At 69.2% G+C, this 20,996-nt stretch overlaps 2 protein-coding genes across 2 annotated transcripts; one reads left to right on the forward strand and one right to left on the reverse strand.

Moving 5' to 3' along the window:
• The first annotated feature begins 614 nt into the window (after nt 1-614).
• Nucleotides 615-5,864, forward strand: SCNN1D (sodium channel epithelial 1 subunit delta). The gene is given in 14 exon segments (XM_059893909.1): nt 615-2,186; nt 2,188-2,243; nt 2,347-2,378; nt 2,626-2,690; nt 2,800-3,000; nt 3,076-3,266; nt 3,341-3,552; nt 3,587-3,859; nt 3,862-3,896; nt 4,098-4,215; nt 4,343-4,440; nt 4,532-4,571; nt 4,696-4,970; nt 5,033-5,864. Coding segments are annotated over 14 exon segments (2,535 nt in total). The 5' UTR covers nt 615-1,574; the 3' UTR covers nt 5,360-5,864.
• Nucleotides 5,865-6,286: 422 nt separating this feature from the next.
• ACAP3 (ArfGAP with coiled-coil, ankyrin repeat and PH domains 3) lies at nt 6,287-20,785 on the reverse strand. Its single transcript, XM_059893734.1, has 24 exons — nt 20,665-20,785; nt 16,796-16,853; nt 15,963-16,082; nt 15,701-15,754; nt 14,477-14,535; nt 13,859-14,042; nt 13,379-13,423; nt 13,141-13,236; nt 12,982-13,056; nt 12,536-12,547; nt 11,821-11,933; nt 11,685-11,736; nt 11,346-11,446; nt 11,161-11,272; nt 10,718-10,926; nt 10,569-10,638; nt 10,349-10,443; nt 10,065-10,270; nt 9,792-9,896; nt 8,685-8,783; nt 8,381-8,601; nt 8,068-8,177; nt 7,810-7,920; nt 6,287-7,719 (listed from the first exon to the last, which is right to left on the reverse strand). Exons 1-24 carry the CDS (start codon nt 20,709-20,711, stop codon nt 7,572-7,574), a joined length of 2,502 nt encoding a protein of 833 aa, XP_059749717.1. The 5' UTR covers nt 20,712-20,785; the 3' UTR covers nt 6,287-7,571.
• Nucleotides 20,786-20,996: the final 211 nt, after the last annotated feature.

A 20,996-nucleotide genomic window follows, 5' to 3' on the forward strand; every position in this document is an offset into this window, starting at 1 on the left:
CCCCCAGCCGGGCCCCTCCCCACCGCCACGCCCCACGCCCAGCCTGTTATAAATAGGAGGCTGCCTGGCCAGCGCCGGCCGCGGTCCGCTTTGTCACCTGCTAGAACCACCACCAGCACCGCCACTGTTGCAGCCACCCAGCACGGGAGGTTGGAGGCACCCACACAGGGAGCGCCTGAGGTGGCCCGTGGCCGGGGCAGTTGGGGCAGGCCATCTCTCGGGGTCTCCCCTGCCTGAAGTGGAGGGGCCACATCCCACGTGAGAGGGCAGGGGCTCCCGTACACACCTTCATCACGCCACCCCCACTGACAGAGGGCTGGCTTGCTGTGTGTGAGAGGTGTGTGTCCGTGCACGTGTGTGTGCGTGCGTGTGCCGCGTGAAGGGGCCATGCACCCTTGCTCCTGGCGCGGCTGAAGCGTTGGGGACCCGCGGTGCCCACACTCGCCCCAGCACATCCGCCCTAGTGTCGGGACCCCGCCCCCCGTCTCAGGAAGCCCTGGACGTGCCTGAGTCTCCAGAGCCGCCCTCCTCCTGCCCCGCCAGCTCCAGCGGGGGTGGGAGGCGGCCGGTACAGAGTCCGAAAGAAACTTCTGGAGCCCCTTTTGCCTCGCGAGTATCACAGGGCTGAGGGTCCTGCCTTCCCTGTGAGGGCTCAGTGTGATCACGGGCCACACGTGTGGGCAGCGCTCTGACCCGTGTGGGACCCACCATCAGCACCCCGTGCTGGCACGTGCCCCTGGCCAGGCCACCTCCACAAACCCGAGGCCTGGACCCCACGCAGCTGGCTGGCGCTCGGGTGTCCAGCCCAGCAAGTGCCAGCTGAACGCACCAGGCCCTTCCTCTGGCTCAGCCCCCTCCCCAAGCGCCAGCCCAGGCCCCATTGGCTGGAGGGGCCAGAACCCAGGGGGCTACACCCCAAGTGTGAGAGGCCTAATGATTCAGACCAAGATGGGGACACTGTGGGAAGTCCGCAGGAGGCCCGGGCAGTGACTCAGTGCGTGTCCCGGACCGGCAGGCCTGACCTGGTCAGGGCTCCTGCGCACTGGGGGACCTGGGTCCTGGGACGCTGGAGCCTCCGGGTGGGAATGGGGGCCAGGCAGACCTCGGGTCCCCCTCCTTGCGGCCCTCAGATCCCCACCACGTCTGGCCCATCAGCCTGTTGCCTACTTTTCCGGAAGCCCGAGGCCCACGAATGGAGCATCCCTGGGGACTCAGCTCGGTGGACGACACCCCACCCCAGGCCAGCAGCGCCCAACGGTCTACGGGCCTGACCCTTGGCCCAGATGTGGCCAGACCTGCCTGGCTCCACCGGCCCCAGTCAAAGTGGCCATTGCTGGCCGCTGAGGGTGGGTGGAGGCCGCTGAGGCCCAGAGTCCCGTCAATCCCCAGCGCTGGGCTCTAGGCCCACCCTGAGCAGGTCACCTGGCTGCCCCTCCCCAGAGGTCCCTGCCCCACTTGGCAGAGAGCAGCAGAGACCCACCCAGCCTCGAGTCTGCCTGCAAACAAGGCCAGGCGTGGCCTGAACACCATGTCCCCTGCTGTCCCTGCCCCACCGCCCAGGCTCGGCTCTGGCCATGACAAGACACACCCGCGGAGGCCGCCTGGTGCCCCGCCGGTCATCACAGGGGAGGGCCGCAGCGTCGGTCCCAAGTATGGACCAGCTTCTGATGGGGCCTCTCGAGCCTCAGCAGGCCAGGCTGGGCCACTGGCGGCTGAGGGACGCGACGGTCCCGGGAGTTCCCAGGGACAGAGAATGGAAGTCGATGGCATGGCCCCGGGTGGGGACACCTGGGTGGGGTCAGACCGGACGGTGGGCTGGGACCCCACTGAGGCTCGCTTCTGGGATTCAGGCTGGAGCCGTGGCCCAAGCAGCTGGTGGGGGGCCGGGGACCCGGACATGCCCCCAGCTGCCGCCATCGCCACCACCGCCACTGCCCAAGGAGGAGCGTGGGGAGAGGCTGGTGGAGCTGCACGCCTCGTTCAGGGAGCTGGTCACCTTCTTCTGCACCAACGCCGCCATCCACGGCACCATCCGCCTTGTCTGCTCCAGCCAGAACCGCCTCAAGACCGCGTCCTGGGCGCTGCTGCTCGCGGGGGCCCTGGGCCTGCTCTGCTGGCAGTTTGGACCCCTCTTCGAGCAGTACTGGCGCTACCCGGCCGTCATGACAGTGTCCACGCACTCGGAGCGGAGCACAGCGCAAGCTCTTCCCGTCGGTCACCCTGTGCGACATGAACCCACACCGGTGAGGGCTGCGGCCAGCTTGGGGGCCCCTCCCCAGGTGCAGTCACAGCGGGAGCCCCCATCGTGGACGACTTGCCTTCCCCAGACCTGTGCCCCGGGAGCAGGCTAAAGGGCAAGAAGAGCCAGCGGAATCTTGGTGTGACCACTGCCACCCTGGAGGGACACTGAGGCGCTGGGCAGCCCGGGGAGGGGGAGGGGGGCGGGGGCTTTCCAGAAGAGCAGGCCCCCCGAGAAGGGAGCAGGGCAACGCTCCAGGTGGAGAGGCAGCCGGAGCAAAGACAGGGAGGGGCCGTGAACGAGCCAGAGGGTGGTGGGGTCCACGGTGGGTGGGGCAGGCAGGCTGGGGGTCTGAGTTCCCTCTGCAGCCACGGCTCCCGATTCAGAACCCCCTCCTAGGCTTCTGAGGACGGCGAGGGATGGGGGTCGCTCTGCTCTCCGCGACACCCGGGTCAGTGCCGTGGGGACCAGCGTGGCTCTCCCCGCAGTGCACGTGGCTGTCGTGGGGACTCGGGGCCTGGCTCTGACTCTGCTGCCCCCCACCCTGGCCCTGCCCCCAGGCCACACCCAGCCCGCCGCCCCCTGCGGGCGCTGGACAACTTTGCCCGGGAGAACATCTACTCCTTGTATGGGTTCAACTTCAGCGACAGCGTGGACGTCCCGGGGGCCGAGGCCCCGAGCCCACCCTCCAGCTGGACCACAGGATCCGCCTCCAGAGGCTGAGCCCCCTGTGGGGCCAGAACAGAGTGGGCTGCAAACTGGTGAGTGTCCCAGCCCTGGGAGGTCTGCATGGGACGCGGCAGGTTGGAGCCCCATGCTGACCCCGTGCCGCCCAGCGTAACAGCACCGGTGGCGACTGCATCCAGCAGGCCTACTCCTCCGGCGTGGCGGCCGCCCGGGAGTGGTACCGCTTCCACTGCGCGAACGCTCTGGCCCTGCCGCCTGCTGCCCACGAGGACAGCCACCACAGACGCGGCAGATGCTTCGTCTTCTCCTGCCGCTACGACGACCAGGACCGCCAGGCCCGGTGAGTGCAGGCGGGTGGCTGATCGCCCCGCCACGTCCCATGCAGTGGTCTGCCGGCCCCACGGCTCCCTCCAGAGATAAGGCAGCTGTGGTCCCCTCCCTGCAGCCCCGGGGCTGCACGCAGCAGGGTGACGGGTCGGGAGCATGTGCGGGTCTGAGCGTGGCCCCTGGTTCCAGACGCTTCCAGACCCCTCACCACTCCAGTTACGGCAGCTGCTACACCTTCAACGGTGTCTGGGCCGCGCAGCACCCCGGCCTCACCCATGCTGAGTGCCAGCCCGGGCCGGGTGTGGGCGGGGTGTCCAGGCCGGCCTCCCCCAGGGATCAGCCTGGTCCTCGGGCCAGAGCAGCACGATCATCTCCCTCTGCTGTCCATGGAGGCCGGCATCGAAGTCACGAGCCACACGTGTGACCACACGCCCCTCCTGGAGCACCGGGGCTTCAGCATCCGGCCAGGGACGGAGACCACCGTCGGCATCCGAGAGGGGCTCCAGGGCAGGGCGGCAGAGCTGAGGCGCACCCCCTCCCCCCAGGACGAGGTGCACCGGCTCTGGAGCCCCTGTGGGCACCGCACAGACAGCACGGGGGGCGTGACGGGCAACTACTGTACAACACCTCCTGCACCAGGTGGGTGAGGCTGGGCGTGGGGGGCATGAAGGCAGGGGGAGGGGCCCAGGGAAGGGGTCGGGGAGTGGGGGGTGCTAAGTCAAGGAGCGGGAGCTGAGGGGGCGGACAGGCCAGTGGGAGGGAGGTGGGCAGGCGGCAGGCAGGCAGGCCCGGGAGAGGGGCGGCTGTCCTGGACCCACAGCTCCAGTCCCCGCTGTTCCCCCAGGCCTGCCTGGTCTCCTGCTTCCAGCCACTGGTGGTGGAGACCCGCTCCTGCGGCTGCTGCTTCTACCCCCTGCCTGCGGGGGCCCAGTACTGCAGCTCTGTGCGGCGCCCGGCCTGGGGTAGCCCCCCACCCCGCCGGCCTGCGTGGGCTGCAGGGGGCAGAGTCCCAGGCTGCCCCGTCAAGGGCAAACCTCCCCACTGCCCCTGGGTCATTCCTAGCAGGTTCACCCATGACCCCCTCCCCAGGTCACTGCTTCCACCGCCTCTGCAAGGACCTAGAGACCCACCGGCTTCCCTGCGCCTCCCGCTGCCCCCGGCCTTGCAGGGGAGTGGGGAGTGCCGGGGTGGGGTCCACCCGGAGGCACCTCGCAGGGATGTGACGGGGTCTGTCTCTCCCAGGGAGTCTTCGTGTAACCTCTCCGCTGGGACCTCCAGCTGGCCTTCCTCCAAGTCAGCCGTGAGTCCCGGAAGCGGGGTGAGGGGTGGGCTCGCAGTGGGGCCTCATGGGCAGAGAGCCCTTCCCGGACTGACCTGTGTCCCCGAGGCCCTGCCCTCACACTGCCCCGCAGCGCCTGGGGAGGGGCTGCGGCCACAGTGAGCCTTGTGTGTGCAGGGCAGGCCAGGCCCCCGGAGCCCGAGCCCCAGGTGGGTGCAGCCCCCTCCTGCTGAGGTCACATCCTGGCCGCTCCCCCTGCCATCCTTGCCCTCCAGCACCCCCAGGGAGGGCCCCACCAGCAGGTCCAAGGCCCTGCCCCTCTCGCCTGCGCCCCGCCGCAGGAGCAACCTGGCCAAGGTGAACATCTTCTACCAGGAGCTCAGCTACCGCACGGTGGACGAGGACACCCGTCTACTCCATGAGCCACCGTGCCTAGCAGCGGGGGTGGGGCAGGGCCGGCGCCCCGGGACGCGCTGCTCACCGCCCGCCGACACCCACAGGTGCCGCAGCTGCTTTCAGCCACGGGCAGCCTCTGGAGCCTGTGGTTTGGCTCTTGCATCCTCTCAGTCGTGGAGGTGCTGGAGCTGCTGCTGGACGCCGCGGCCCTCGCCCTGCTGCTGTGTTGCCACCAGCTCCGCGGGGCTCGGGGCCAGCCCAGGGCAGCCACAGGGGTGCCCGCTCCAAGTCAGAGGCTGGCTGGTGGCCGGGTAGCTGCAGGCATGACTTTGAACGCCCGGGGGCCCAGCTCCACCCCTCACGATGTTGCAGGGGCTCTGGCAGGGGTCTTGGCTGGAGGTCAGCCCGGTGTGGGCCCCGGAAACTCCTGACACCTGAACCAGCCTGCGACTGGCCTGACCCTGGGAGCCGTGGCAGCAGTGGGCTCTCCCGGCTGCCCAGGGCCGGCCAGTCCCGCCCCACAGGGCCCCCCCACCGGCCAGCCGAGCCAAACCCGGGGCCCAAGAAGCAGCGGCACCGGAGCCCGAGGGCGGGCAGGCGCCAGGCGCCAGCACACGGGGCCTTCCTTAGCGCAGCTGCCTGCCCGGCGGTGACCTCACAGGTCTCAGGGAGGCCCGGGGCAGGGAGCAGGGGGTGTCCCCACCGCTCGGGATCCTCGCGTTCAGGGCGTGGCGGAGCATCTGCCCGTGTGCAGGAGCGTGCGCGCACGCGTGAGGTGGGGGGCGCCCCAAGGGAGTGTGTCTGTCTACACCTCTGTGTAGGCGTGTGCAGGCATCGGGCAGAGCCTCCCTCGCTCAGGGCCAGTGGGAGGAAGGGCAGGGCCAGGCCCGGGCACTCAGTGACCTGGGCCTGTTTGCAGTAAAATGGATGATTCTACCCGGTGGCTGGAGTGTGTCCTGCCGTGCCCACCGCCGCACCCCGCCCCGAGCGAGCTGAAACCCTCAGGCCACACCTCCACCTCCTCAGTCACGGGCGTGGTGGGAGCTGGGGAGTGGGAGGACGTGGGGCCAGAGCTTGCCCAGGGGACCAGGCCAGGTCCAGAGCGTCCTCGCCGGGTGGTGTCCACCCCAGAGCAGGGCAGAGGGGCCAGGGAACGGGGTATCAGGAGTTGGTTTTAATCAAAGCAGCCCTGGCTTCCATCAGGCCGCCGGTGGGGGCACCGGGCTCTGGCTTACATCCTTTGGGGGCACGACTGGTGCTGTCCCACACAGGGCCTCCCCTTGGGGAAAGCAGGGGACACAGAGACCGCCCCCCTCCCCAGCCGAGACAGAGCGGAGTGAGGTGGGTGAGGCGAGGCGGCAGGTGCAAGCGGCCGGTTTATTAATCGTGATCTGGAACGGAGGCGGGTCCCGCCAGCCGAGGCCGCAGCAGAGGCCCTGATGCAGGCAGTGGGGCGGGAGGTGGGGGCAGAGCTCAAGCAGGGAGAGAGGAAGGCGTTAATGCTGCTCTCTAGGGGTCACAGCCAGCAGGCGAGGGAGCTGGGGGCCCAGTCCGCACCCACCTTACTGCCCATGGGGCCTCCCTGGGCACTCCTTGCATAGTGAGCAACCGACTGGCCTTGGCCTGGCCGAGGGCCCGAGCTGGGGAGAGGCCCAGCCAGTGCCCCAGGGCTCTGGGAAGGGGAATGCAGAAGGCATCAGAAGGCCCTGGGGAGTGAGCCGAGGCCCCATGGGCCAAGCCGGCGGTGGGGGGGAAAGGCTGGTGAGGGGGCAGGGCTGAGCTGCAGGCAGAGCTGGGGGTCAAAGTGGTCCTTGAGTCCAGAGAAAAGACGCGAGACAAAGTGAGAACGAGGTCATTGTAGAAAACCCCTCAGTCCGTGACAAAGGAGACAAAGGACATCGGATGCAGGGGTGGGAAGAGCCACACCCCTGCCACCCGCTGTGGGAAAAGGCGGGCGGGGCGGGGGGGGGGATGGGCGGGGCTGCGGGGCACGAGGGCCTGCATGGCCAGCCACACGGCCTCGGGACATCCGCACCCAGCCAGGGCTGAGGCCCCAGGCCAGAGCCCCCCAAGCACCCAAGAAGCCCAGCCTGGATGCTGGGGTCACTAAGTGAGGTACGCGGGTTGATTCCCTGGATGGGTGGCCCCTTCTGCCCTCGCCACATGCTGGCGGCCAGCCGCCAGCCCCAGGGCCTAGTGGAGGGGTTCCGGGGGTGTGGGAGGGCCCCTACTATCAGGTCAGTGTTCTTGGGCAGTAAAGTGGGGGCACAAGGTGACACAGGCCCTGAGGGCAGAGTGGGGCACCAAGCGGCATGGGCCCCAGGGATAGAGGGTCATGAGGTGACACGGGCCTGGGGGAGCAGAGAGGGGCACGAGGTGACGTGGGGCCTTGAGAGTGGTTTGTGACACGAGCAACCCAGGCCCCCTAGGGAGGGGTCACCCGAAGACACAGGGTCCCTGGGTGGGGTGATGCAGCACCTCCCGGGGGAGACATGGAGCTTCAGAAGACTCAGTGCTGGGGTCCTGCTCCGGGCCGTAGGGGTCAGGGCAACTCCAAGCGGGGCGGAGCAGGCAGCAGGGCTCCAGGAGCTCCGGGGCTCTCGGGAAATGGGCCGGTGGGGGTCCCGCCAAGGCCCGGCCGCCCTAGCTCTCATCCAGGTGGAGGCTGATGAACTCCTGGATGCACCTGCGGAACTGGAGCTCGGTGGGGCTGCTGCCAGCCAGGGGGCCCGGCTGGCCGGGGGGCGCCTCAGCCTCACGCATCTCCTCGGCCATGCGCGCCAGACGGAGACTGGAGGAGGGAGAGCCACGTGAGGCGCTTCCACCCGCCGCCCACTTCCCGCCGCCCACCACCCCCCGCCACCCCCCGTGCTGTGCTCACAGCGTGACGATGTCTGCGTTCGCCTCCTGCACCGCGATGCTCAGTGGGTCCTGCTGCGTGTGGTCCAAGGCGTGCTGGTCCGCCCCCCGCTTCAAGAACAGGCAGACCTGGCTGAGGGCGGAGGGGCAAGTCGGGGCGGGCCCTGGGCAGGTACCGGCAGGCGACCCGGGCCCACGGGGGCGAGGGGGGGTGGGGGGGAGGGGTGGGAGGGGAGGGGAGGGGGAGGGGAAGGGGTGGGACGGCCCACCCACGACTTACCCAGTGCGGCCCAGGAGCGTGGCATGGTGCAGGGGCGCCCGGCCCCGGCTGTCTCTTTGGTTCACGTCTGCTCCGTTTTGCAGGAGGAATTCACAGATGATCAAGGAACCCTGGGGGGTGGAGGGGGGTGGGTTCAGACCAAGCGGAGCCACAGAAATGGTCCCTTGCAGGGCCCCTGTCCCCCCACCCCCCTACCCCCCACCCCCACCCCGACGCCACCCTGGGCGCCCCAGCAGGACCAAGACCGGTCCTCAGCGGAGGGCAAGGGCCCCGCGTGCGCGCCGTGGAAGGGTGCAACCCTGCGCCCACTTACCCCCAGCACAGCCTGCACCAGCGGCGTCTTGCCCTCGTCCTCCGCGTCGGCCCAGTTGACCTCGGCCCCTTGCGCCAGAGCCGCGGCCAGTGCGGGGAGGTCTCGAGTGCGCGCCGCACGGTGCGCCAGCAGCCCGGGGTGCAGCTCGCGCACGTCCGCCAAGCCCCAGGCCTCCGCCTCTCCGTCCGCCTCGCCGCTGGACTCCTCTGACGCGGCACCCTCTGCGAGGAGCGGGCGGTCAGGGCCGGCGACCCGGCCCGCGGTGGGGGACAGGCGGGCCCAGACTGGGGAGCTGCGCACCCACCCTCCTCAGCGACGCGGTCCACCACGGAGCCCACGCCGAAGGCCAGGACATCCGAGCTGCCGTCGGAGCTGCCCCCTAAGCCGCTGTCGCTGCTCAGACCTGCAGGGTCCGCAAGCAGAGGAGGTCCTGAGCGCTTCTAACTGCTCCCACGGCCCTGCGGGAAGGCTGGCACCCCACCCGCCCTCCAGGGGATGCTGGGGGGTGAGGCAGACGGGAGCCCTGCCCAGGATGGGAGGAAAGGGGAGAGAATCAAGTAACAGCCTGAAAGAGCCAGGATCGCCGGCCCCCCAGGAGGAGCACAGCCACAGGTGGAAGCCCACCCTCTCAGGTCAGCCCTAGCTGTGGCCAGTGCAGGCGGGGCGGTCACCGCCCAGAGGTGGGGTCTTTGCCAAACCCCAGACACAGCCCCAGGCAGCAGTGAGCGAACTTGGCCCTGCTCACCCGAGGGCAGCCCTCACAGATGAGCCCAGGCTGAGGGATGGTGAGACAGCGCCCTCTGCTGCCCGAGGGGACCCCCGTCACCCCAGCAGCCCAGCCAGTTCTTGGCCCCAACCTACGTCTTCTGCCCACACGCCCCAGGCCAGTGGGTGCTGACAGACGGTTAACAGGGGGAGAGCCCTGACTTGTAGCATTTGCACCCCAAACTCCAGGAGGGGTTGGGGAAGATGCACACAACTGTCTCTCGGGATCCGGTCCGGCCCCCAGCAGGCACGTGCACATGTGCATGGGCACACGCCCACGCATATACACACGTATGCACATGCACTCACACACGTTCACCTGTGAGCACAGTCATGCCCTTACACACACATTCCTGTGTGCACACAGCACACACGCCCACATCACTCCTGAGGGTCATGGCCCCAGCCTCCAAGCCAGTGGCCAAATTACCCCTGGCCCCTCGAGATACTGTCCCAGCCTCAGCCCTGCTTGACCTCCAAACTCTCCCCATCCCCCGACCAGTCCCTCCTGCGAGGAAAGCCCGTCCCTCCGGTCCCTGAGCGAGTGGCCGCGGCTGTCCCGCACTCATCCACCCTCCAGGCGAGCGTGCCTGGCCCCTGCCACGCTGCCCCGGCTGAGCGGGGAGGTGGGCAGCAGGGGACTTACTGCGTGGACCGGCTGCAGCAGCCCCCGCGTCGAAGTAGGAGAAGAGGGAGTCCAGCTCATCCGGGCAGAAGAGGGAGTCCCTGCGGAACCTGGGCTCTGTGGAGCCTGCAGGGCGGGAACCAGGCCGCGGTGGGAGGTGGGCAGAGCTTGGGGTGCCCGTGAGCCCTGCCCCCCTCCTACCCCCCTCACCCCGGCCTCCCTGGGATCCAGGGTCTGGAGGCTCACGCCCTGCCCAGGCCTGTGAGCTGGGGCGCACCTGCCAGCCCCTCCCACCTGAGCACAGAGCAGCCACAGAGGGCGGGACGGGCTCCATCCGGATTTTGCCGCGGCGGGTGGTGTGGGCACGGGGGGAGCTGTGGTGGCGCTGGCACTTCTGCGCCCGCCAGCGCCGTGGGGCCTCCCGGGCCGGTGCCGAGGGCGGCCTCCGCACGAACTTCTTTTCCACATATTTGTCCTTGATCCAAGCCTCCTTGTCCTGCCTGGACCAGGACTGGACGTGAGGCTGCACTCGTGGGCCGGGGGTCCCCTGGCCCCGCCCAGGCTGCCCCCGACCTCACCTGGGGCTGCTGGCCGTGGGCTTCCTGCTGCCCGGCCCCTCGCACTGGGCCTCGTAGATCCGGTTCACGGTGCTGTTTCCCAGCTCACACATCAGCTGGCAGGAGAGGGTGGTGCGGGCATCAGCCCAGCTCACCGAACGCCCCCCAAGCTTGCAGACCTGGCTCCCGCCCCCCGCCCCCCACCCCCAGCCATCCAGCGGCCTGTGACGGCCCCCCACACCTTCAGCAGCTCCGGCTCCCACGAGTCCAGGGTCAGGGACCGCACCTTGGAACAGTGGACGCCCAGGCTCCTGGATGGCAAGGCGGGGGGAGGGGGAGTCAGGGCACGTCTTGGCCCCCGCGCCCCGCCTGGCCACCCAGTGGTCCCACCTGTGGATGCCCGAGCACTCGATGCAGAGCAGCACGCCCAGGTTGATGCTGGCCCAGCGCGGGTCCGGCTGCCCACAGTCGCCGCACTGGCTGTTCCCAGCCACGTGCTGCACGCGCTGCAGCACGCTCTCGCCCCTGACGCTGCGTTCCCGAGGGTCCGTGGCAGAGTCGATGCTGCTTGTGGACGGGGACGCCGTGCGGTCCAGCCTCTGGAGACAGGGTGAGGGGTCGCTCAGCCCTCTGGGGGCTCCAGCCCCAGTCTCCCCAGCGGGGCCCCTCCTCCTCCCCAGACGCAGGTGCCGGCACAGGCCAGGGCCCCTGAGGCCCGAGCCTGCGCCCGCATGTGTGCACACACTCACGTGCGCGTACACACAATGCACACACGTGCTTGCGTGCGGCCTGCGGGAGCTGTGCACGTGTGTGCAGGGCGCTGGAGGGCCCACCTCGCTGTAGCAGCTGTCAGGGCTCTCCCGGTAGGCGGATGCGATGCTGGCTTGCACAGCCTGAACCCACGCCTGCCGTAGCTTCTCCGAGTCGGCCTGCAGCATGCAGCTCCTGTGGGGAGGGGGCCGTCAGGCCGGGCGGGCAGGGGCTCCCTCCGCACCCGCCCTGGGCTGGGCCTCCTCACTTGGTGGGCGACACGACCTCAAAGCAGAACCTCCGCTCAATGTCCTCACAGGGCTTCACGGAGCAGAGCCGGAGGTCGTCCACCACCACGGTCAGCACGTCCTGCGGGCGGCACCGCCGTGGCCCTTGCACTCAGCACCCAGCCCTGCCCTGCACCGACCGCCCATCCACTGCTCCACTCAAGAGAGGCGGACCGGCTGAGACTTGAGTGGCCTCTGTCCCTGGCCACTCGGGCTTTGGTGCCCATCAGCGTCCTCAGCCCTGTGACGCCCCCCACCAATCGCCCACCCCAAGGCCCGGTGGGGAGGCCCCGGGCGTTGCTGCCCTGGGCCCAGCGCACCTTGAGCTTCTTCTGGTAGACCAGCTGGCTGTTCTGGATGGAGAACCAGCGCCTGGGCAGGGGGATGGGCCAGGAGGGGTCAGGCCGGGCCAGCCCCCATGTCTGCCCTGCACCCTGAGGAAGGGCCCTCCCTTACCGGTTCCACGTCTTGAAGGCGTTGCTGGCCCTCTTGAAGAGGTAGCCCTCCATCACCACACCGCTGGGAGCGTCCACGTCAAACTCCACCTTGGGCTCATCGTAGGAGAAGTCCTGGGGGTGGTCGGAGCCCGGCCCCCAGTGAGCACCCGCCCGCGGCTGCGGGGACACCACCGCCCTCTCGGGCTGCCCCAGAGGCAAGGTGGAGGGGGGGTCTTCACAGCCGCTTCCTGACCCGAAACCCCGTGGGGGCAGACGCCTCCCGTCACAGCTGGGGGCCCGGAGAGCTCCAGCCCCCACCCCCCAGCCTGGCAGAGCAGCAGGCCCTGGCATCAGGAAGGAAGCTGCCCCCCATTCACGTCGCCAGCTGGGCTGCCCCGGCCAGCCTGACAGAGCTCCATTCACGCGGGCTGGGGAGACACTGAGCGTTGTCCTGGGTGTCCGGCAGTGGGAGAGGAGGCCCAGCCACCTGCTCCCCTGGCTGAGTGGGGGCGGGAAGGGACAGTTGCAGCTGCTCCCGAAGGGGACGAAGGGGACGCAGGGGACACGGTCCCAGCTCAGCCACCTCGGCTGGAGCGGGCCGCGCTCTGGGAGCTGCTCAGGGCCGCCGCGCTGGGGCCGTGGAGGTGTCCTTGGTGCTGAAACGCCGCGGGGCGGGAAGGGCAGAGGCCTTGCCCACCGGGGGCCCCCTCCCCCCAGGGTGGGCACCCACTCACCTGCAGCAGCGTCTGAGGGCGGGAGCAGGAGAGGCGGGAGGGAGAGAGAGCCAGTGAGTGAAGCCCTGCCCCCTCCCTGCCGGCTGGGGACGGCAGCTCCCGCCCCGCAGCCCATCTCTGCCCCGGGCCGCGCCAGGCCAGCTGTGGCCGGCCAGACGAGGCCGCAGTAGAATCCCCGTCCCAGCTGCAGCCGCAGCGTCTGTGGGCTGAGGGGGCTGGCGCTGGCGTCTAAGTGACCGTTCCACTGTGCTGAGACCCTGAGGGATGGGGACCCCCTCCTCTGACTGCAGTTCAAAGACGATCAGAGTCAGCCTGAGAGTGGGTGGGCCTGGGAAGGGACGGGGCGCGTGTCTGTACGCTGGGCCCCCCAGGTCCTCGCATGGAGCAGGGTGAGGGGCAGTGGACCCGGGGCCCCTCGGGGGGCGGCCAGGGCTGCAGGGCCTCACCCGCTGCTGGATGGCGGCGTGCTTGCGCTCCATCTCCCGCTTTTCCACTGCCGAGTCGATCACCAGCTGGTCCAGCTGTGTGTGGGGAGGGGCACAGAGAGGGACGTGGACCCCCTCCCCTGACAAGCTGGCCCCGGGGCCCCTTCCCCACAGGCTCACCTCAGCCGCCAGCTTCTTCATGTAGGGGTCCAGCTGGTGCAGCAGGCTGTAGCCCTGCTGGAAGAAGCTGTACTGGGCGTGCATGAAGGACAGCATCTGGGGGGTGGGGGGGGGCACGCAGGTGAGGCCCCGCCCCCAGGGGCAGTGGCCGGGGCCCCAGCTTTTGCACCCACACCCAGCACGCCTGCGGCACGTGCCTATACTCGAGGGCAACCCCTCCCCCTCATCCAGCACTCACAGAATCCAAAATCTCAAACTTCTTCTTGGCCTGGAGAACGTTGATCTGCCAGGGGAGGAGTGAACAGGTGAAGGGGTGTCAGGGCCAAGGTTGGGCCACGACCTGGACCTTGCCACACTGTCCACTCAGGGTGCTGTGGTCCCCCGAGACCTCCAGCTCATCTTCAGCTCCCTGCACAGGTGCGCATCCATCCTCTCATGGTCGCAGTTCAGGACACTGGGTCCCTCCCATAGGCAAAGCCACAGATTCTCTCCCGTGCTCCAAGTCCCTCCAAGGCCTGCCTCAGCAAGGTCTTCGAGGCCTCCGCCCCCGCAGCCCACAGCCCTGGCTTGTCCCTAGCCCATCCCCACCTCCGGGCCTTTGCGTGGGCATCCGCCCCCCATGTCCGTTCCCAAGCATCTCAAGTTCTCTCAAGCCAGAGGGGCCCCTCCAGACACCAGCTCCCCGTCTGCAGGGACACGGGAACGCCCGGGGGCTGACCTGGAGCACGTAGTCCAGCGCCAGGTGGCGGAAGCACTTCCGGGCAAGGATCAGGGCCCCCGTGGCCTCCTCCACCTCGTGGGGCCGGTGCCTTGGGGCCTGGGCATTCCTCACCAGGGACAGCTCCATGTCCTCCCGAACTCTGTCGAACTGCTTCTTAGTCTCCTTAAACTTCCGCACATCTCTGGAGGCCGGTGGGCGTCAGGCCAGGGGGTCCGAGGAGGGGTGCACGTGGGGTCTCCCATCTCTCTGAAACGCTCTCCCTGCTCCCCGCCCCTCTGTGCTCCAGAGCTCCCGCCCTGCTCCCCCACCCCCGCAGCCATCGCTCCCTGCCTCTTCCTCCTCAGGCCCCTCCCCTGAGCTGGGGCCCCCTCCCCCTTCACCACCTCACTCCCAGGATTGGTCCAGCCTGGGGTAACCCCCAGCCTCACCCCGGACTCCAGACTCTCCACTCGGGGGGTCCCCAGCTGTACACACAGCACTGGGCTGAGACCCCTGCCAAGGCCCCTGGACCCTCCCAGATCAAGCGTAGCTGCGTCTGCTCCCCCTTCCAGCGTGGGTGTCACCCCGACACCTCCCGGGGCCAGGAGAGGCCAGGCCTCCCTCGGGGCCACTCACTCTTTGACGAAGTTGTGGAGCTGTTGCCGCACAGACCTCTGGGCCTGGTCAAACAAGATCTGGGGGCAAAGGAGGGTGCGGGCGTCAGGCGTCTGTCCCCACATGACCCCAGAGGCCAGGCCCCTGTCCCCTCAGGTGAGAACCAGGGAAAGGCCCGCCCAGCCCCACCCTCACAGAGCCGGCCTCACAGGGTCACGGGCCCCCAGGCCTGGGTCGGCGGCCAGAGGCGACAGCTGTGACCACCTGCCCGTCCCCCCAACCTGGCTCTCAGCCAGACTAGAAGCCAACGCTGTCCCAGATGGACCCCCTCCTATGGCCCACCCCACATCAGCCCGGACAGGGCAGGCGCACACAGAGTCCCGAGGGACACCCATCGCCCAGGCCCCGGGAGGCCACGTGGGGGATGCCCAGCCCTGCAGTAAGAGGGATGGAGATGCAGCCGGAGCTCCCGAGTAATCTGGCCTGGGGGCAGGGTGGGGCCTCCCTGCAGCACCGGCTGGACCCGGAATCAGACCCCTCGATGCGGAGAGAGCACTGGGGCCTGACCAGGAACAGACAGACAGACACATGGGGCAGGACGAGCCATCCGGCGCTGGTTTATTTCTGAACTTCCCCTACAGGGGATGGGCCCCTTGTTTAGTCTGGGGCTCTGGTTTCCAGGCCACGGTCTGACCACCCACGTGTGCCTCGGTCTGTTCTGTGTGTCCACACTGGGGGCCCCGAGGGGCTCGAGGTCACGCAGACCCAGCCCGGGTAGCAGCGGGGTTGGGAGTCATCCGGTAGCTGTGGGGTCAGCCTGGGAGATGCTTCCATCGCCTGGCCCATGACCCCTGCCGGGTGGCCCTGGATGACCCTCTAAGGCCTTGCCCACCCCAAGCCCCCGCTGCCCTCAGCCCCGGGCAGGGTCGAGGTGCCTCCCCGCTAGCGGTCCGGCCCTCACCTGGGACACAGCAGTGTCTCAGCGACGTGCCCCCCCGCGGGCCAGACTGCAGGAGCAGAGACGTGGCCGCCCCCACCGCCCGCCCCTGCCAGCTCAGCTCACGCGGAGCCAGCCCAGAGCCTTCCAGGCTGGGCGGGGCCTGCAGGGAGCCCGCAGCGGTGGGGGCGGGGGCTGCCTGGGATGGGGGTGGATGGGACGACGATCAGGAAGCCGGGTGGGTGGGCCCTGCCCTCTCCTCCCCTCCCCTCCGCCCCCCCCATCGCCCCCACCCGGCCAGGGCTCACCATGTGGTAGGTGACCATCTCCTGCAGGCTGTCTCCGAACCTCTGCAGACATTCCTGGGGGCAGGGTGGGTGGGTGGGGGAAGACCCTTGCTCAGATGGGACGGCCGTGCCCCCAGTGTCTGGCACCTCCCACCCACAGGCCACAGAGTGGCCCCCGCAGCCCAGCGCAGACGCCCACCTGCTCCCAAGGCCAGGGCACCCTGAGGGGCTGTCTGCCCACGCCCGCCCCTGACTAGAGGTCAGAGGTCAGCTGCCCCCTCACCGAGATGACGGTGTCGCCCCGGCACTGCTGGGACAGGTCGCGGACGCCACTCACGAAGAGCCTGTTGGTGGTGACGTAGGCCTTGCCAGCCTCGATCACGCCACTGCACAGCTTCACCAGCTGCAGACAGGACGATGGATGGGGCGACACTCACGCCACCAAGAGGCCAGGCCACACGGGCAGGGACCCGGACAGGGCAGCCGGAATTCAGCTCAGGGTCCGTCAGTGCCCATGACACAGCTGCCCCTGAGCAGCCCCGGGCGGGAAGGGAAGGCCACTGCCCGTCCGCCCGCCCACCCTCCTGAGCCCACCTGGTGCTGGGGGACAGCTTGGCGTGCCCCAGGCCTCGGCTCCAGGGTGGGAGGTGGGAGCAGGGGAGGGAAGCCGGAAGCAGGGAACCCAGGGCCCGGGGGCGGACGGGGGGGCGTGTGGTCCCGGACAAGGGTCAGCAGGACCAGCCGGCAAGGGGCTCAGGGGTGCCGCCCCTCCTTCCTCCCTCTGGCTTTGAAGCCTGTGCCCTCCTCCCTCCCCTGCCTGTGCCCTTGGCCCCTAACCCAGGCACTCGGAGGCACAGCCCCCTGGCAGCTGCCCCCGCCCCCCGCCAAGGCCCCCCACCCTGCTTGGCTTGTCGGGAGGAGACCCGGCAGACACAGGTGTGTGTGTGGCATGTACACCCCGGTACGGGTGTGACAGGCCGGTGATGGACAGGCCCACGTGCTGTGCACACGCACACTCGTGCTCACACTGGTGGCCGTGGGTGAGCTGGGCCAGGGCCGCGCGGGGGGCAGGGAGAGTAGCCCCGGGCCCTCCGTGTGCCCCCAGGTCCCCCTCACCTTGTCCAGTTTGGCCTCGATCTCAACCACGTCCGTTTCCACCTCGTCGATAGTTGCCCTGCGACAGCGACAGGGTGGCTGGAGACCCGCCTGCAGCAAGCCTCCCCCACCGACTCAGCTCGGCCTCGCCTCCCGGGCACCTCCCCAAAGGGGTCAGCGGTGGGAAGGGGCTACTCTGCCGACGGCCACTGGCCCCTGCAGGCCCACCTGCCTCCACGCGCCCCTCAAACAGACCAGGAGGTGGAGGCTGGCGGTGAGGGGGGATGGAAGAGGGAGGTGGGGAGGGGGCAGGACTGGGACGGTGACTCCAGAGCCGCAGAGCCACCAGGGCCCACTGCCACCCCAGGCAGATAGAGGCCCCCATCTGGGGTCTGTGGATGGGGGGAAGGGGGTGGTCAGACAGGTCCCTAGCACAGAGGGAGGGGCCGGGGCCCCGTGGAGGTGCACATGCAGGGCCTCGCTGGTCACCCCCCCAGCCCAGCCCCTGCCCCTCTCCAGGGCTCAGAGTTGACCCCAAACCCCATCTGGACCCCCCCACCCCTCAGCTTCTGCTGCAGCCCACCCTGGCCTGGGGCTGGCAGGCGCTGGGCAGACCTGTCTCAGCAGAGCCCGCAGCCGGGAGCTGCTCCACGACACCGTGAGCCGCCTGCAGAGGCGTGCCCCTACCTCCTGCCTACTCCCCAACCTCAAAATACCAAGTAGGTCCTGTCTGCCTGGCAGGAGCAGTGGGTCAGACCTCGGAGGAGCCCACTCCCGGGGGGCGGCCTGGCAATGGGGCTGCCTTGGGGAGGGAAGAGTTAATGTATGACATCACCAGAGAAGCCAGTGGACGGAGAATCCCGGAAGGCAAGGCGAGAGGCAGATGGATCAGGCACGTGACACCCCCCAACACTCCGGGAACAGGAAACAGGGAAATAGGGCCAGGATCCTGCCCTCCCCACCCCACTCAGCTGGCGAGCTGGGCCCATCTGGCCTCCTGGGGACCAGGGACAACAGGGAAGGAGCTCCGGCCAGCGGCCAGAGGCAGGGCCAGGGCCAGGGCCAGGGCAGGGCCGGGCAGAGAGGAGGCTGTCCAGGTCTAGCGGCCCCTCGCGGCCCCCGCGGCTGGCAGAGGGCACGTTCCAGGGTTTCCCAGGCCTGGGGGGGAGGGACTTAGTCCCTCACGTGGGGTGCAGCTCGGGATGCCCTCAATTAGGAGGTATGGGGTGAGTGCCAGGCTGCCCCGTCAGGGCCCTTGGACCGTCCCACCACCCTCCTCCTCTCTGAGCAGCCCCTATCCCTTCCCCACAGGCTGAGGGGCGTCTGAGTTCCAGAGAAGGAAGGGGTCAGAGGGGATGTCTGCTTGGACCGGTGGTGGCCCACGGCCCGCAGGTGCCCCCGCCTGAGACTGCAGGACCCTGACCGCTGCTGTAGCCTCCCCCTCCCCCTCCCCCTCCGAGGGTCCCAGGGCAGGGAAGGACCACCCACCCAGAAGAAGGGGACGCAGCTCCTGGAGGCCCAGCCACCCCAACTGCCCTGGCCAGCTGCGTGGAGAGCTGTCACCCTTGGGCCGGGATGGGGGGTTGGTCCCTAGAGCGTTGGTGAGGGTGGGACGCACCAGATGCTGACAAGTGGGCTCACGGGGACCAGGTGGGCGCTCAGCAGAGTCCGTCCCGGGGGCCCCACGCCCCTCAGGTCTCTCCTCCCCACCCCCATGGACCAAGGCCTCCTCTCCTGCTCTCCCTCCAGGATTTCCTCAACAGCTTGGATGCTGGGGAAGAGGGTGAGGCCAGCTCCCCCACCAGAGCCATGACTCAGCGCCTGAAGCCCCACCCAGGGGAGGGGGCACCAAGAACAAGGGGTGAGCGGCACCCCGCCGGTCTGAGAGAGTCTGGACCCCTCCAGCCACGTGCATCCCGGGGCTGTGGGGCTCCCCCAGGCCAAGGGCGCGTCCGCAGTGTCCCCCTTCCCAGGGCTGGGGCTCTGCATCGCTGACCACACTCTCCTGCCTGGCCCCGCCCTAACCCCCTGCCCCCAGGCTGGCCTCCAGGAAGTCCAGGTTACATCCTCAGCAGCGCTGACGAGGGGACCCCAGAAAAGCCTCAAAAGCCATTACATCTCAGCCCAACCAAAACCCACCCGGTGCAGCTTCTGTGGCCCAAGGTCGGGGGATCTCCTTGGACCCCAGCCCGGGCTTGGCTGGGCACTCTCAAAGGAAGCCTGCCAAAGCCCAGGCGCTGCTGCACCCACTGCCGCACCGTGGGTGCCACCCGCGAGTGGGCTGGTGTGGGAGGGAAGGCCTGGAGGTGAATGGGGTGCCCGTGGCCCTGATCCAACCAGGCAAGCTGGGCCTGGGCCCCTCCGCGATGGGGAGGAAGAGCACGAGGCTTCTCAGCCAGGGGCCAGGGTGACGCTGGGGTGCTTCAGCCAGGACCAGGCCCCCAGCTGAGGCCCCGGCTACACCTCCGCCCACCGCCTGGGCCGTGCTGGGGGCCCAGGATCACGGGTGCCTGAGTTGCTTACACCGTCTCCCTCAAGCAGTCAGGAACAGAAGATGGGAGAACACAGAGGGTGGCCCTCAGCACTCTGCCCAGGGCCTGGGGCCACGCTCTGGTCCGACCCCTACCCCTCATCCAGCCTTCCTTGGCTTTTGTTGCTGACCCCTTGTGTGGCGGTTGGGCAAGGGGCTGGCTCTAGGGAGTCAGGGGTAAGGGCACTGGTGCTGAGGCCCGCCAGGCACCCACACACAGGCCCTCCGGCTAACACACCCCAAAGACCCAGCACACGCGCGTGCACACACGCACGGCCAAGTGCGAGTGTGCAGAGGCATGGCAGGTATGCACACATGCCATCAGACATGCATGCACGCAGCAGCGCAACTCACACGCAGACGGGTGTACTCGTGGATGCCGTGTATAGACACGTACCCCGTGCTGAGATCCACACAGGAACAAACTAACGTATGTTTAGTGCCTAAACTGATACTTTTATGATACACACCCACTATGCATCTGTATTCACACCCAGAGGTGACACATGCACACGTGTGCGTGCACCCATCACTAGTCTGGACGTACACATCAAGCAGCCAGTCCAGGGGTGCAGCTCACCCACACATTCACGTCCAAGGTCTGGCACCTCAAGGGAGGGTGCAGAGGGGCAGAACTCACACGTGTGCACCCGAGCACGAGCACAAGCATGAGCACCTGACACACGGGAGGTGCCCCGTTAAAGCAGATGCGCGCTCAGCATGAACGTGTCCACACGAATAAGCCCGCCTGCACTCCCAGGAAGGACTAAAAGCACAAACCCAGGGCCGGCCACAGCGCAGAACCTCCACCAGTCCCTAGAACCCAGTCTGCTCTGGTAGCCCCCACCCCGCCAGGTGCCTAGGTCACCCCTGCCAAGCAGCCGCCCGAGGCCCTAACCGAGGCTCCAGCTGCCTGCCCCCTTGACTGCTCTGGGCACGCGGACCAAGACAGATTCCATGGGCAGACGCCCCACGCACCCAGACGACCCTGGCCACAGCCGGGCTGCAGCGCCCGGCTAGGTCTCAGCCCTGTGCAGGTGGCCAGCACGGAGGTGCAGACACAAAGCGGGGCGGACACTCCCACGGAGAGGTGGCCGCGCCGGCGGCCGCCCCGCCCCACGCGCGCACCCTCCGCGCGCGGCGAGCAGCACAAGGGGCATCTTTTGTTCCGGGCTCTCGGGCCGGGGCGCTGCGGGCTTTGTACAAGACGTGTCCTCCTGCTCTCGCCTCCGGCCCCGGCGCCGGGCACAAAGGCGGCACCGGCGCCCCCGCCCGCGCCCATCCCCCGGCGGCCCCGGGTGCCCCGAGGGGCGGCGACCCCGCGGATCACAAAGGGCCGCGCCGCGCCCCGGGGGCGCACCTGAAGCGCGGCGAGTCCTTGATGCACTCCTCGAACTCCACCGTCATGGCTGCGGCGGCGCGAGGCGCTCACTGGCACGAGGACCGCGGCGCCCCGAGCGGCATCCCCTGCCGGCCCGCCCGCCCGCCCGCCCGCCCGCGCCGCGCCGCGCCGCGCCGCGCCGCGCCGCGCCGCGCTCGGCGCCCGCCCGCTCCGGAACGAGGCCGCCGCGCCACCGCCCCGCCCCGCCTGTCACCGCCGGGGAGCGTCGCCAAAGTCCGCCGCCCGCGCGCGCCGTCCGCTGTCACCGCCGGGGAACGTCGCCAAAGTCCGCCGCCCGCGCTCGCCGCCAG

This window comes from Balaenoptera ricei, chromosome 1, assembly GCF_028023285.1.
Source record: "Balaenoptera ricei isolate mBalRic1 chromosome 1, mBalRic1.hap2, whole genome shotgun sequence".
Classification (NCBI taxonomy): domain Eukaryota; kingdom Metazoa; phylum Chordata; class Mammalia; order Artiodactyla; family Balaenopteridae; genus Balaenoptera; species Balaenoptera ricei.